The sequence below is a fragment of the Adiantum capillus-veneris genome, chromosome 22 (assembly GCF_014529385.1).
Source record: "Adiantum capillus-veneris isolate H3 chromosome 22, ASM1452938v2, whole genome shotgun sequence".
NCBI classification, from domain to species: domain Eukaryota; kingdom Viridiplantae; phylum Streptophyta; class Polypodiopsida; order Polypodiales; family Pteridaceae; genus Adiantum; species Adiantum capillus-veneris.
Genome location: NC_140952.1, coordinates 115,521,564 through 115,536,203, shown reverse-complemented (window position 1 = coordinate 115,536,203; position 14,640 = coordinate 115,521,564). Strand labels below are relative to the sequence as shown.

General features: G+C 41.6%; 1 protein-coding gene across 7 annotated transcripts in view; it reads left to right on the top strand.

Moving 5' to 3' along the window:
* LOC147430067 (esterase/lipase/thioesterase family protein) overlaps positions 1 to 14,180 on the top strand; it is a 106,709-nt gene extending 92,529 nt beyond the window's left edge. For 3 of the 7 annotated variants that reach the window (XM_086496255.1, XM_086496256.1, XM_086496254.1), the window contains 8 exons: positions 8,703 to 8,997; positions 10,099 to 10,227; positions 10,580 to 10,711; positions 11,407 to 11,549; positions 13,203 to 13,300; positions 13,389 to 13,483; positions 13,598 to 13,651; positions 13,732 to 14,180. In XM_086496255.1, coding sequence (XP_086352381.1) covers positions 8,773 to 8,997; positions 10,099 to 10,227; positions 10,580 to 10,711; positions 11,407 to 11,549; positions 13,203 to 13,300; positions 13,389 to 13,483; positions 13,598 to 13,651; positions 13,732 to 13,890 — 1,035 coding nt within the window. In that variant the 5' untranslated portion in view covers positions 8,703 to 8,772 and the 3' untranslated portion in view covers positions 13,891 to 14,180. Of the gene's footprint in view, positions 1 to 7,637; positions 7,826 to 7,895; positions 8,250 to 8,702; positions 8,998 to 10,098; positions 10,228 to 10,579; positions 10,712 to 11,406; positions 11,550 to 13,202; positions 13,301 to 13,388; positions 13,484 to 13,597; positions 13,652 to 13,731 lie in introns of those variants that run through there. The other 4 variants (XM_086496250.1, XM_086496253.1, XM_086496251.1 and 1 more) reach the window with 4 other exon arrangements.
* Positions 14,181 to 14,640: the final 460 nt, after the last annotated feature.

The following is a 14,640-nucleotide window of genomic DNA, read 5'->3' as shown; positions in this document are numbered from 1 at the left end:
GATAGATATAACCTCTTTAATCTTTGGTAAAGATTCTTGTGAGTCTCTGCTATATTCATTAGTAGCGAAGATCTTCCCATCTACTTTAAGTAGTAAGGGACTTTTGGATCTTCCCTCTTTAACTTTGAAAGGTGCTTTCCCCATACAAGTATGTACAATGTCATTGTATGCATACTCTATAAGAGGTAGGTACTTCTCCAATTGAGAACGTTGATCTACGTCCATGACATAGGCTTTTAGTAGATCTAGAATTGTTAGATTAGTTATTTCACTTTGGTCATCCGTTTGTGGATGATAGGCCGAAAGAGAAATTTAATCTACTTCCTAGATTCTCAAAGAGACCTTTTCACCAATTCATGCAGTTGCCTCATGATCTCCTCTTGTTGAGCTTGTGAAACTTGATAAGGAGGCTTGTTAGGTAGTGAGCTCCCTGGTAGGAGCTCAATTGCATGGTCATCATCCCTCATTTTAGAGGTAGCTCACTAGGGATGTCATCAATGAAAACATCTTGGGATCCATTTAGGAAATTAGATAAATCTAATTCCTCTTGATTCCCTTTATTGCAAGGATATGGTGTCCCCAACTCATTAGCATCTATGTACATGCTCTCTTCCCTGTAGGTGAAGTAGATTCTCCTTTCAAGGAACTTCATGTTGGAAGCCATGCGGCTAAACCATGGTGTCCTAACAAAAACATTCTCATGTTTGAGAAGGAAGATGAAGAAATCCTTTTTGTCCACATGGATTTGGACATGAAGCCTTAGTTTTCCAATTAAGGAAGTAACTGAGATGTCTTGTCCCTTGATAGGTCCATTGGCTTTCAATGCATCTCCCATCTCGTGGGCTTGTATGCCTAGCTTAGTGGTCAACTCCCTGGATATGAAGTCGTGAGTTGAACCAGGGTCAAACAAAATAAAGGCATCATGCTCTTGCATCTTTCCCCAAGAATAGGAAAGGGAGAAATCCTTGGCAATGAGCATCCTCTTTTGGAGCTTCAAACATAGAGACGCTAGGAGTCTCATTACGGGCAATTCTCTTGGGGCGACGATAACCATGGCCTTGCTCCCCACACTTAAAACATTTGTGGTCCTTAATAAAAGCTTCTAGCTCTTTAGGAGAGAGTTTATATTTACCTTTGTAAACTCCCTTCTCCTTGGACCGATTGTTGTTGTTGTTGGAATAGCCTTGGTAAGAATTTTGGGCATTGGTTTTCCTCTTGGCATCACTTTTGTCTTTATTTTCCATGGGCTTGACATTTTGTCTAGCCCCTTGTTGGAAATTGATGCGCGAAGCAGCCATGGTGTGGTGGATTACTTTGGTGATAGAACCAGGCCATTGAGAGTTGACATACTCGGCCATCTCTTTGGGTAATCTCTCTCTCTCTCTCTCTCTCTCTCTCTCTCTCTCTCTCTCTCTATCTCTTTATGTACCTATTATATGTGGCACATCTCTATCTATCCATATTCATCTCTCTCCCTAATTTTCTTAGTAGGAAGTCTCTCTCTCTATCTCTCTCTCTCTCTCTCTCTCTCACACACACACACACACACACACTCTTTTGGTTAGTTCTGGCATGATACTGCTCCACCAGCCAATGTAAAGACATACCCTGACATAGACCTTCGGTTGTCTAAGTCACCTGCATAATCTGAGTCTGTAAAACCCTTTACACTTAGCTCCTGACTCCCACAGCATATACGCATACTCTTTGTAGCTTTCAGGTATCTCAATATTCCTTTCACTGCCTCCCAATGTTTCTTTCCTGTGTTTGACATGTATGGACTTACTACTTCCATTGCAAATGCAATGTCTGGGCGAGTAGCAATCATTGCATACATTAAACTACCCACTGCAGACGCATATGGAATCTTATCCATTTCAGCTTGTTCTTCCTCAGACACAAGACAATCTTGTTTGCTAAGTTTCACATATGGTGGCAATGGAACACTCAATGCCTTTCCCTTCTCCATATTGAAACGTTGCAAAACCTTGTCAATATACTCTGTTTGAGATAACCAAATCAACTTCTTTGATCTGTCTCTCTCAATGCACATACCAAGTATATGACTTGCCTCACCCATGTCTTTCATGTCAAACGATTTTGCCATCTTTGACTTCAAAGCTGAAATTTCTTCCAAGTGCTTGCCAGCAACCAACATGTCATCCACATACAAAATAAGGATCAACCAACTACCATCCTTAGCCTTCTTTGTATATAGACAGTGATCGAACTCACTACGTTTGTAGCCTTGAGAAAGCATAAACTTGTGGAACTTATGGTACCATGCCCTCGGTGATTGTTTTAAGCCATAAAGACTCTTGAACAACTGGCATACCAAATCTTCCTTGCCTTTCTCAACAAACCCTTCTGGCTGCTGCAGGTAAATTTCCACATCTAAATCACCATGCAAGAACGCTGTCTTGACATCCATTTGGTGCAACACCAAATCTAATATGGCAACCAATGCAAGAAAGCATCTCAATGTAGTCATCTTGACCACCGAAGAGAAGACTTCATCAAAGTCAATGCCTTGTTCTTGCTTAAAGCCCTTAGCAACAAGCCTTGCTTTGTACTTTGGCTGACTATCATGAGCGGTGATCTTATACCTGTAAACCCATTTACAAGGTAGAGCCTTTTTGCCCCGTGATAATTTAACTAGCTTCCATGTCTGGTTTTTATGCAGAGCTGTCATCTCTGACTGCATGGCCAATTGCCGATTCCCGGAGTCCTTCATTTGCACTGCTTCCTTGTAACATGAAGGCTCATTGCAATCAGTCAACATGACATAGTTCATAGATGGAACAAACCTATCAGGAGGTCGCGTGATACGTCCAGATCTACGCACAATAATTGGCTCAAGCTCAGCCACAACCTGTGGTTCCAATCTATCCTGTCCTTGCTCCTCTTGAGCCCTGACATTTTGTCTTGCACGTGCAGGTCCATCTTCTTGGAAGACAACTCTTCTAATCTCCTCAACCCTCTCTGGTTTAGAATGATATTTGGATTCATTAAAGTGAACATCATTGCTGCGGACAACCTTTCTGGATTCGGGATCCCAAAGTCTGTACCCCATCTCACCAGAATTACCATAGCCTAGAAAGATGCACTTTCTACTCTTTGGCTCAAGTTTGTTCCTAAATTCCTTTGGAACGTGAGTATATGCCTCACAGCCAAAGACTCTGAGATGCTTGTATGAGGGCATTTTGCCTGACCACACCATTTCTGGCAGTGAATCCTTCTGCAAAACCTTGCTAGGAGATCTATTTACAAGATGAACAGCTGTTGATACAGCTTCAGCCTAAAACCCATTTGGTAGTTGTGCATTAGACAACATACTTCTGACCTTCTCTTGTATGGTCCTATTCATCCTCTCAGCAACACCATTTTGAGGAGGATTGTAAGGAGCAGTAAGTTCACGTTTTATACCTTTTGACTCACAAAAGTCCTGAAAGGCCTTTGAAACATACTCTCCACCATTGTCAGTGCGTAATCATTTAAGCTTCTTGCCACTCTGATTCTCCACAAGTGTCACAAACGTTTTGAAAACACTAAACGCTTCATCCTTGTGCTTGAGAAAGTAAACCCATACTTTCCTCGAGTAATCATCTATAAATGTCATAAAGTAAGAAGCTCCCCCTAGAGATAGGTTAGGCATAGGTCCACACAAATCACTATGAACAAGTGCGAACTGTGTATCTCTTCTACTGCTTCTATGCTTATGTGGCTGCTGTGTTTGCTTACCATACAGACAATGTTCACAGAATTCAAAATCATTAAATGAAAAGCCAGGCAAATAACCAGAATGAGACAAGATTTCCATTCCCTTCTTGGACATATGTCCTAACCGGCTATGCCACAAAGAAACGTTCGGCTGCTCGGTTACATTGATTACATTTTTAGAGACATTTGATACATAAATCATGTAAAGTCCTCCAGACTTTACTCCATGTGCTACTGTCATAGAACATTTGGATATCTTCCACATGTTATGTCCAAAAGTGGTGACGTAGCCAACATCATCAAGTAAACTTGTGGTGATCAAGCTCTTTGTAATTGCGGGAACATGTCTCACATTCTTCAACGTGAAAGAAGAGCCATTCTGAAACTTCAATTGAACATCTCCAACACCTAAGATCTCACATGTCTGCCCATTGCCTAGCCGAACATGATCTTTAGTGGTCACATAAGAGGTAAACCACTCCTTGTTTGGAGACACATGAAGTGATGCCCCTGAGTCTATAATCCAGTCACTCAGTGCATTTCCATCAGATGTTGTAAGAAGAGCTGAGTCCATTGTATTCTTCAAGAAGTAGACGTCTCCTGACACTAGACTGTCATCCTCTGCAACAATGTTTGTCCCATTTATTTCTTGAATCTTCACTGAGGACTTGTTCTTCTCGCCATGGTCTTCAGCTTCCTCTTTGCCTTTTTCTGCTTTCCATTCTCTGCAGTCTCTTTTCATGTGACCCTTCTTGCCACAATGGTAGCATTCTATGTCACTCTTGCCTTTAGCACTGCGGGACTTGCTACGAGACTGATTCCTCTTTCCACCTTTGTACTTTTCTTTGGTCCTTCCCCTGACAACTAAGGCTGTTCCTTTGCCTTTGTCCATTGTCTTTCTATTGGTTTCTTTAGTAAGCAGACTTCCTTCTACACCTGCTATGTTCAAACCATATGGAGGTGCAGAATTACTCAAAGCTGTGCGAAAAGTGTCCCAACTTTTCGGCAATGTGATCAACAGAAACATAGCTCTAACAGGTTCATCAAACTTGACACCTTGAGCTGACAACTCACTGTAGATTGTGTTGAATTCATTCAGATGATTGGACATAGGTGTCCCTTCTTTCATCTTCAAGTCAACAAGCTTCTTAAGCCAGTATACCTATGAAGCTGCACTCTGCTTCTCATAAAGATCACTCAGCTTCAACCATGCTTGATAAGCCGACATCTTGTCTGCTACATTGAAGCAAACGCTTTCTGTCAAAGTCAGCATAATGGTAGAAAGTGCCGATTCATCCATTTCGCTCCATTCATCTTCGTCCATATCTTCTAGTTTTATCCCCTTGAGCTTTATAGGTTTTATCTGCTTCTTTTGTACCAACACGTGCCAAATCTGCTTCTTCCACAATGGGAAATTGTTTCCATCCAGTTTCTTGATATTGTAAAGAGCAGTGTCCTGTGATCCATCCATAGCTACGCTTCACAGTAGTTTACTTTCCTGGGAAAAATTCGGCAGAGTTTCCCCTGTAAACTGACCTCTGAACCAATATCAACCTGTCAAATGAACCAAGAAAGCTTCAGATTCTGCAGAAATTTCGGCAGAGTCTCCTTTGTAAAATGGCTCTGGTGTACTCAAAAACAGCTCAAAAAACCACTATCTCTCTAACATTGTAAGCTGTGGGTAAACCTGTCCTGCACCTGTACTGTCTCTCACTGTCCTGTAAGCATAGACTGCGACAATGCCTCAACGGCAGTAAAGCAAAGATGCAATCCCAACTGTCTAACTCACAGTCAATACATCCTAGCTACCTATCTAAGGGTGCTCAAGGGATCGCTCCAAGACCTGTATCACCGAAAGGATCTCAACATTCGAGAATCCCCCAGCTCAATAAAACCTCACTCGACCCTCAACATAGGCTGCAGTAGATCTGACAGTACATAGACTTCCCACAAAGTCATACATCCACAAATTTCCCACTATATGCTGTAACCGCTGCGGCGGTTGTTTGCTGCGTGACTCACAGCCAGCAAACCCTCAACAGACATACATCATTTTTGACAATACATCCCTTGTGGAAGTACCTGCAACGTCAGGATGAAATCTAGAATATCAAGCAGTAAACACAAGCTACCTGATGAACTAGTGGATGTCGCCTACAATCTGTGTGTAGATGTGTCCGTGTCGTATGTGACACGCCTCCAAGAACTGTGAGCCGTCCTTTGTTGTGTAGACAGCCACAAATCAACACTCTGGGAGTGCCGATATCCTCAGCACCTGCAGTCGTAGGCCGAAACCCCAAATTTGTAGAGTCGGATCTGCACCCGGTGAGACCACGTAGTCGAAAATGGCCTGCGTAGAACTTTGTCGAAGCCGAACGGTGGCCGAGATGACCTCAGAATGAAATTCTGAGAACACCAAGCCCTTTGGGCTTACCCACAAGATTTGGGGCCGTGTCTTTGCCTGTCGAATCTCACTCCAATTCCACTTCGATAATATTTATCAGTCCCATTTGGAAACGTTGCTTTTGATGGAAGTTAGTCTAATCCTCTAGCTGTAGTACCAGATGCCACAGACTTAAAAAGTGGGAATAGGTAGTACACATTGTTTTAAGCCAAAGGTGAAGAAAGGGTTGCTTTTAACAGAAGAAAATAAGGATACATCTAAAACTTTGTAGGTTCAAGTCAAGTTTGAAGCTTTTGTTGATATTTATGCGAGGACTTAGAAGCTTTTGACCGTTTTTGTTAATTAAGCTCAAACTTGTTGTGGAGGTTTTGAAACTCAAGTCGATTGGAAAAACATACAATGAACTTGATTTTTCTTGAACTATGTCTTGTCTTATTGTCGTTCTCTCTTGAGTAAGAAGCTCAAGTTCAAGACTTGATGGATAGATCTTTGAAGTCTCTTGGAATTGCATGAAATTCCTCTTCTTAAAGGGGAACGTGTGAATGGAGATCAATTAGAAAACATTTTTCAACAATTTTTTAGGAGCTTTTGGTTGTTTTGGGTTGAAATGGTATGACAGGAGAGAGAAGGGCGCAAGAAGAAGAGAGAGAAGTAGTCAAAGAAGAGGGGGAAGCTTGTGAGTGTAGGAGAAGGAGATATATACCTTGTGAGTGTGTATGTGTGCTATGCGTGTGCAATTATTGTGTATGTGAGAATTAGGGAGAGAGGGTTCCCTATCTCTAGTGCAAAGGATTGAGAGAGAAGGGGATGGGGATAAAGAGTGTGTATGTGTGTGTAGTGCAAGAGAAAGGAGGAAGGAGTGTTAGTGAGAGAAGGTTGAGAGAGGGTGTGTGTGTGTGTAATATGAAGAAAGTGGGAGAACATGGTGTGTGTGTGTGTGTGTGTGTGTGTGTGAGCTTAGTTAGGGGACCATTGTGTGAGTTGGATTACGAATATAGGAAGGCACTCATTTTTGGTGCGTTCACTGAGATGGCACAAAACTTAGGTTATGGATTAGGGTTACGCCATGCATAGACTTTGCATGTGTCGACTGAGGTTCTAACAAATTACTTCCTATGACGACAATATGGTTCAATGAATACTCACAATTATCCCTAACCCATGTTTCCAACAAGTATGGCATAAGTACATCTTAAGGCATTGATCAAAGCACCAAGAATCTTCTCCACTTCTACAAATACACTTCATCTTCATCAAATATGCAAGAATCTTCTATTATCACTACGTTACAAGTTCATCAATTCTCTTCTTCTATCACTTTAGTTTTCTTGCATGTTTTACGAACTCATGAGACACTCCATTCTCAAAAATAGCTATCGGTGGATTTTGGATGACAAAATTCTTGTAGATTCGTGTATACTGATTTACAAGAAGAATCACATGGGCATTTTAAAACAGAGAAACGCACAAGGCCCATTGCGAGTCGAGACCCTTGCTGACTGAAAAAATGTGTGTCTTTGTCGAATGACGTGCTGTGATCAATCACTGCCTCCGAAACATTAAGCTCTTGTATCGGCAAGCCGACAATCTCGAGACAGTAATCGTCTCGTTTCTGCAGCCTGCCGAGCATTAGTTTGGAGGGCGCAAGGAAGGCATGAGTGACCTCTTCTGCAGGTGCTTCTTCTCCGACAACGAGCGCAAGTATGTACACAGACTCTCTCTCTCTCTCTCTCTCTCTCTCTCTCTCTCTCATATCTCATGTGTGTTTAAGGCCACCCTCCATCAAAAGCATCCACGTCGTTATGGGTTTTCATTGCTTTGCTCTTCCGTTGTCGGGCATTCTGGAGCGTTCGTCCAGAGTGTGGCCTTTTTGAGCGTAGTTCACTACCATCGTCTTCGCTGCGGTTAGTAATGCTGCCATGGTTTTCGAAATGGAGGCTCTAACAGCCTCCCTGTGCTCCCCAATGCGCAGCAGCTTCTGTTTCAGCCGCAACCATTTTGCGCAAAATCCCAGGCTCTCCTCAAGGTATCCTGATTTCTGCGCTCCAGCTCGCTTCTCTTCTCCCTTTTGCTCTCTCAGTGCTCAAGAGTTGGCTACGGCTCCCTCAGATGTGGAAGCAAACAGGTACTATCTTCTCATTCTCTGAGAGAGGGGGGGGGGGGGGGGGGGGGGGGGGTGACCCTGATTACGACATTTAATACACCAGACTCTGTATGAAGCGTTACTGGATGAGAGAGAGAGAGAGAGAGAGAGAGAGAGAGAGAGAGAGAGAGAGAGAGAGAGAGAGAGAGAGAGAGAGAGAGAGAGAGCTTGCCTTCTTTTTATCCTACTTTGCGGTCTGTTATCTTGTATTTGATCATTAACCTTGTGGAAAACGTACCATCATTTACCAGTTGTATATTTCAAGCTTATATTTGTTTGCTTAATGAGTTTCCTCACCAGTCATATGTCACGTATGTCACTGGACGTTAGGTTACATATTTAGGCGTTAGAAAGAGATGGCAAAGTACATGTTGTGGATGTCCAGGAGACACACGTACATGTCTGCTATATAACTAACAATCAACTTCATTGCAGATCATCAAGGCCACTTGAAATAGTTGCAAACCCTGCTGGAATCAGCAAAGCTTTGTTGGATGGCTTGCCAATGCTGAAGCAACTATACAAATCATATCCTTTGATAAGAAATAGGCACCAAGAGACTATTTTTGCTTCATTCTTTCGAATTCTTCCAAACATCATTTTCAGGAGAGAATGCTTGAGGATGGAAGACAATGGGACTGTTGCTTTGGATTGGCCTGTTGGAGGAGCAGATTGTGAGGTCGGACCAGATCATTCTATGCATGAAGGGAGCCCTGTTCTGATTCTATTGGTAAGAATGCTTCTATTTTGTACCAGCAAAAGGCACTCTAAAAGTACCTATGGTCTTGAACCAGGCACTCCAAAAGTGTCTGCGTATATAGTGTAGGTGCTCCAAAGTGCCTTTGGTCTTGGATAAGAATTTCAAAGGAAACTGGGTACATGTTGAAGGTACTCCAACAGTATCTTGGGCACAGAAGTAAGCAGTGAAAAAAAACCTTTAGTTTGGGCACAGGTACTCTGGGTCACCCTTGGAATTTGAAGACACATGGGTTTACTAGATGTCATAGGAGCACATATGGCTAAGTCTCTTCCTCTTCCAAGACAGTATCTTGGGCACAGAAGTAAGCGGTGAAAAAACACCTTTAGTTTGGGCACAGGTACTCTGGGTCACCCTTGGAATTTGAAGACACATGGGTTTACTAGATGTCATAGGAGCACATATGGCTAAGTCTCTTCCTCTTCCAAGACTGTACTATGTATGTTGTGGGCATAAGCTTTTCCTTTTGATTCTCCATGAAAGCTGGATTGTTTCTTCACAATAACTATACCAAAGGCTTTGGCTTTGACAAGACTGATGAAGACTGGTGTGTAAGCAAGGTGTTGTGTGCTCTACTCACTCACCTTAGTAGTTTCTGTCACAAGTTTCTGGACACCTAGGGTCCTCCTCAACTTCCAGTAAGTCTAGTGTATAGTCAATCGCAGTTTTCTGATGTTGATCTTCTTTACAAGTTTGTCTTATATATGGGGACCTACCTCTTTCTTCCAAGTCGCCATCACTCCCAGTGAAGGCTGCATAGCTTGGTTGGGAGGAAAGCTCAAGGTCAATGGATTTCTCGTAAAGGATTTCGTTGTCTTAAAACTGTACAACTCCTTGTTGAAGTCCTATCTGTGTCAGTGTAACTAGGAACATTCAAGCTCCACACTCAAATAGTTTACAGAATTTGTTCGAAGAATAAGTGTTAAGTCTGTTTTTCTGACAATATTTGCTACAGCTAGAAAGAGTTCTTAGAATTTTGACAGAATGCTTTTGAGATCATGAAATGTTCAGTTGAAGCTGAAAGCCAGAAAGGAGCTAACAGCCTTTGATGCATGTTGCATGATTATCTTGCAGCCTGGCCTTACTGGGGGAAGTGGTGACACCTATGTGAGACATCTATTGGTGCGAGCTCGGAAGCGTGGCTGGAATGTAGTTGTTTTCAACAGTCGTGGTTGTGCGAATAGTCCAGTGACTACTCCTCAGGTTGGTCCTAATTTTGTTGTCGCCTTTTCTTTGTTGGTGCGGATTATGAGTAGTTGTGAAGTGCTGCAAACTGCCATGTTTGTATTAACAAGGCCATAGCCTTGTATATGAGAAACACAAAATGTTGATGGGCCCTCACCACCACTTGTTGCAACTGACGCGTATCAGTGTATTCTTAGAGAGGATGAAGATGAGATTCTTCCATGTCCTATGGTTGCATTTGACTGACAAAGCGAGAGTCCTTTTTGAAGAGAAACTTCTTGTTCCTTTCTTTTTTCAGTCTCCCAATATTTTGTTGACGGTGTAGGTGAGTATCACTTCTTCTTTGCTGACCCATGCCATTATTGTACAGTTTTATTCAGCATCTTTCACAGAGGATCTCCGACAAGTAGTCAAGCATGTTGGAGGTCTTTTCCCTACTTCCCACCTTTATGCAGCTGGTTGGTCCCTTGGTGGCAATATTTTGGTTCGATATATTGGGCAGGTATATAAACTCTCATGGGTGTTTTAGACATTTTACCACGTGGCATGAAGTCTTTTGGCCCTTTAACTTTATGAACATTTCAGCTAGCTTTCATTCATTCAAGTATGGTGCTGCGGGCCTAGTCCAAAAAAATATGCCTTGCTTGTGAAATAGCAACTATGTTCAAGCTTTTCAGAAACAACAAATTGTGTTGTTTTTTCTCTGCTGTTGCTAGGAAATCCAGGATATGCATATATTGGTCGTTTAAGACCGATCCAAAGCGATATGAAAAGAAATTACTTTTCTGGTCGAAAATGAGGCTTGTAATTGAAAACTATGGCTTTAGATTATGAAAGAGAATTTGAATAAAGCACACAAATTATAGAGTCCTTGTAAGTTTATGCAGGAGTGTCTTTTTCACCTCATCATGGAAATGCTTCTAAGCTTGTCGTGTAAATTGCATCATGTTAGTCTGGAAACTCTGGTGAATGATAGCAGCAACGACAGTATGGTGTGAGTTTAGGAAGATTACTGGAATGTTTTGAGATCAGCAATGATATGTAATTATACTTTGGGTAAACGAGTGTTAAGTATCCCTATGAGCAGGTTATAGTGGCATGGTTAGTTTCTTCATCTTCTTGGTGTTTCGGGTGTCATAGTCATTCTAGCATTGTGAACATCAATGTTATATCGATGAAGTTTTTATATGTACTCAGGAAGGAGAGAATTGTCCATTGACTGGAGCTGTATCATTGTGCAATCCATTTAATCTTGTTATTGCTGATGAAGATTTCCACAAAGGATTCAACAATGTGTACGATTCAGCTCTCGCAAGGTCACTTCGAAAGATCTTCAAGAAGTAAGGTTTGACAATTGCCTTTAAACACAAGTACTACTTGCTATGCCACTATTCATCATTTGAGACTTAGGCATTTTGCTTGCCGATTTTTTGTGCTTTGGCTAGAAGGTAATGATGTATAATGCTAATGTGTCTTACCTTACTTTTCAAATGTTGAATCAAATTAGTTATGCCTCAAAAATCAATGTTTTCTATGTGAAGCATATAGCTTGCCCTAGCTATCATGAAATAACCAACCAGTTATCTTTAACCTAAGATTTAATTGACCTCAAACAGTGCCAATTAGTCACGCACTATAATGAGGGTTTTCTTAGTTTTTTGGAGGTGGAATTGTAGATGCTGTGAGTGTGCCCTATGAAATTTTGGTGAACTTGACTCCCATGGAACCTATGAGTGAGAGCCTTATCTCTATACTTGTCACACGTGATCGAAATGGCCACCTTGAGCTCTGTATGAGGTATACTGAAAACAGGCATGATTAAGGGTAATCGGCCTAGTAACAAGTCTTCAAATTCTGGTAAAACACAAGCTATGGCTAAATCAAGATTTCAGTTATTTGAAGCCAACAATAATCCGCAGACAGATAAAGTATTGTGTCAGTGTAGTGAATATGTTTGTGTAGTAGCGAAGTGTCATAAATGGCCGACTAGTTTTAAGCCCACAGAGAAGGAAGCTCTTAACTTCTACAAGTTCATGATGGATTCTTGGATGGACTATACTGAAGTCCGAACAATGTAAACCATGGTGAACAACTTGTAGTTCATGTTTTCTTTCGCTGAACAAATGAGGAAGCCACAGTAAGTTGAAACTATGCTGAGTTACCTTTTAATAGTCAATCCACCCTGATTTAGTGGCCTTTCGATGACTTGGGTTGAAGACAAATGTATTAAGAAAAGAATATTTTGGACCAAGTAGGTTTCCTTATAATACAAGGATGAGCAGCTTAAAGCAGCATCACGTGGACAAAAGATCTGCCGCAATTTTGAGTTTTGATTCTAGCTGCATTCAGAAACTACAAGTGCAGGCTAAATTAACCATGATTGCTGAAACATGGGTCCTCCAAGATATTAAATAGAATTACAATTGCTATTGGTTGAGCGCTCCGTGTAGCAGGTATGTTCATGACACCAGACATTTTGAGGACAGTAAATATGTCAGTGCATAGCCAAATTAGACAAGGACTTGGTGCTAATGTTGAAAACCACAATGGATGTTTCTACTACGAAAGACAATGGAAGCCTCTCAGTGTTAGTGTCACCTCTCTTAAGGAGCTGCAGGTTCTGAGAGCATTAGAAACTGTAAGAGAGTGAGGCTGCTCAAAAAGCACCAAGTCTTTCATTAGTTGTGTCACAGGACAACATATCTTGCATGTTATACATGTTCCGATGGGGCATAAGTATGCAAGCATTCTTTTAGTGCTCTTTCCTATGTCAATCTTATGATCGATCCTGTGTTGTTCCTGAAAACCTTTGAGGGGCTTTTTACTATAACCCTAATATTGATCCTGTGTGTTGGAGCCACTGTAGAAAAAAATTGTTACTTTGCTAGTAACTGTATCCCTGTGGTTGTGATTACAACAATGCTTAAAAGCGTATTATTGCTTATGTTGTGGGTATGTGAAGGGTATATCACAAGTGCTGTTTTTGGCTACAGACATGCCCCTCTTTTTGAATGTATTGGAGGAGAATACAATATTCCAAAGGCTGCTACTGCAAGAAGTGTTCGGGATTTTGATGATGGACTCACAAGAGGTAACTGATAGTGTCTCTAAATGAGTAGTGCTCTTCAATGCGTCAGTGCCTTAGTCTATGTTAAAAAGGCTGCATGGATTTGTTGCAGTTTCCTTTGGGTACAAGTCAGTTGATGACTATTACAAGGATGCAAGTAGTTCTCGTGCTATTAAGGATGTTAAAATTCCTCTGCTCTGCATACAGGTGTGTCTTTATGGAACCCAAATAACTCATATGAGTGCACTAGTATGTTAACAGAACAAATTTTTTGTCCCTTCAACTGAGATAATCAAATGCTTGGTCCTTGTTTGGATCCAGGCTGATGATGATCCAATTGCACCCTCGTGCGGGATCCCTCGAGCTGAAATTCTGGTTCGGTCTTATTTCTTTTCTTTACTTCATTCTGGTTCAAGCCTAATTTTTACGAGCTTTTACTGGCATTCAAAATGCAGGAAAATGGCAATTGCTTTCTTGTGGTAACTCCCACTGGGGGCCATTTAGGTTGGGTTGCAGGCGAGGAAGCTCCATTTGGAGCACCGTGGACGGATCCATTGGTGATGGATTACCTTGAACTACTGGAAAGCTCTGGTCAAGTGGTGTCTTCAAAATGATCAGTGCAAAGTCGATTGTGCTGCTTGTCCCTGAATCGGGTCATTCATGGACCCCTCTAAACAACCATATCAAAACATTCAGACCATTTATTTCATTAATTTTGACATTACAAAGAGCGAATAAGAGATACACACAAGGCAATGCACCTTGATTTAATTGAACAGTAGGCTTCAGGTCCATGTTGTGTTTGGTGACCCACTCAGGTACATTGCCTTTGAACTCATTGGAAATCCTATCGGGTCAGTCAGTAACTTCAATTTTAATGTTTGCGTATTTACAGTTTTGCTGAGCAGGTGACTCAGGTACATTGTCTTTGAACTCATTGGTAATCCTATGGGTCAGTGTCCGGGTAGATGACCCTGATTTAAAAAATGCAATGTTTGGAAGGAATCTTGGGAGATCCTTTCACTTAGGTGCCTTCAAAAAGTGGTTAAAAAACGCAAGCGAAAACAGATAGCTCTCTCTCTCTCTCTCTCTCTCTCTCTCTCTCTCTCTCTGTGCATTGGAAGTCCACCTCATGCAACGTGTGTAGGGATAGAGTTCTTTGGGAAGAAAACGTTGTTTGAATCTTGCTCCTTTTGCTCCTTAAGTTATTATTCTCTTGTGCTCCGGGTAGCTTAGTCTTGACCCGCTTAAAAATACAAATTGGTCGGTTGAGAGGAGAAGAAATTCTGTTTGGATTCGCAAGAAAATATAGTATACTGTATTCTTAGTCTCTATTGACAACACCTAACTCCAATTCAGAGAAG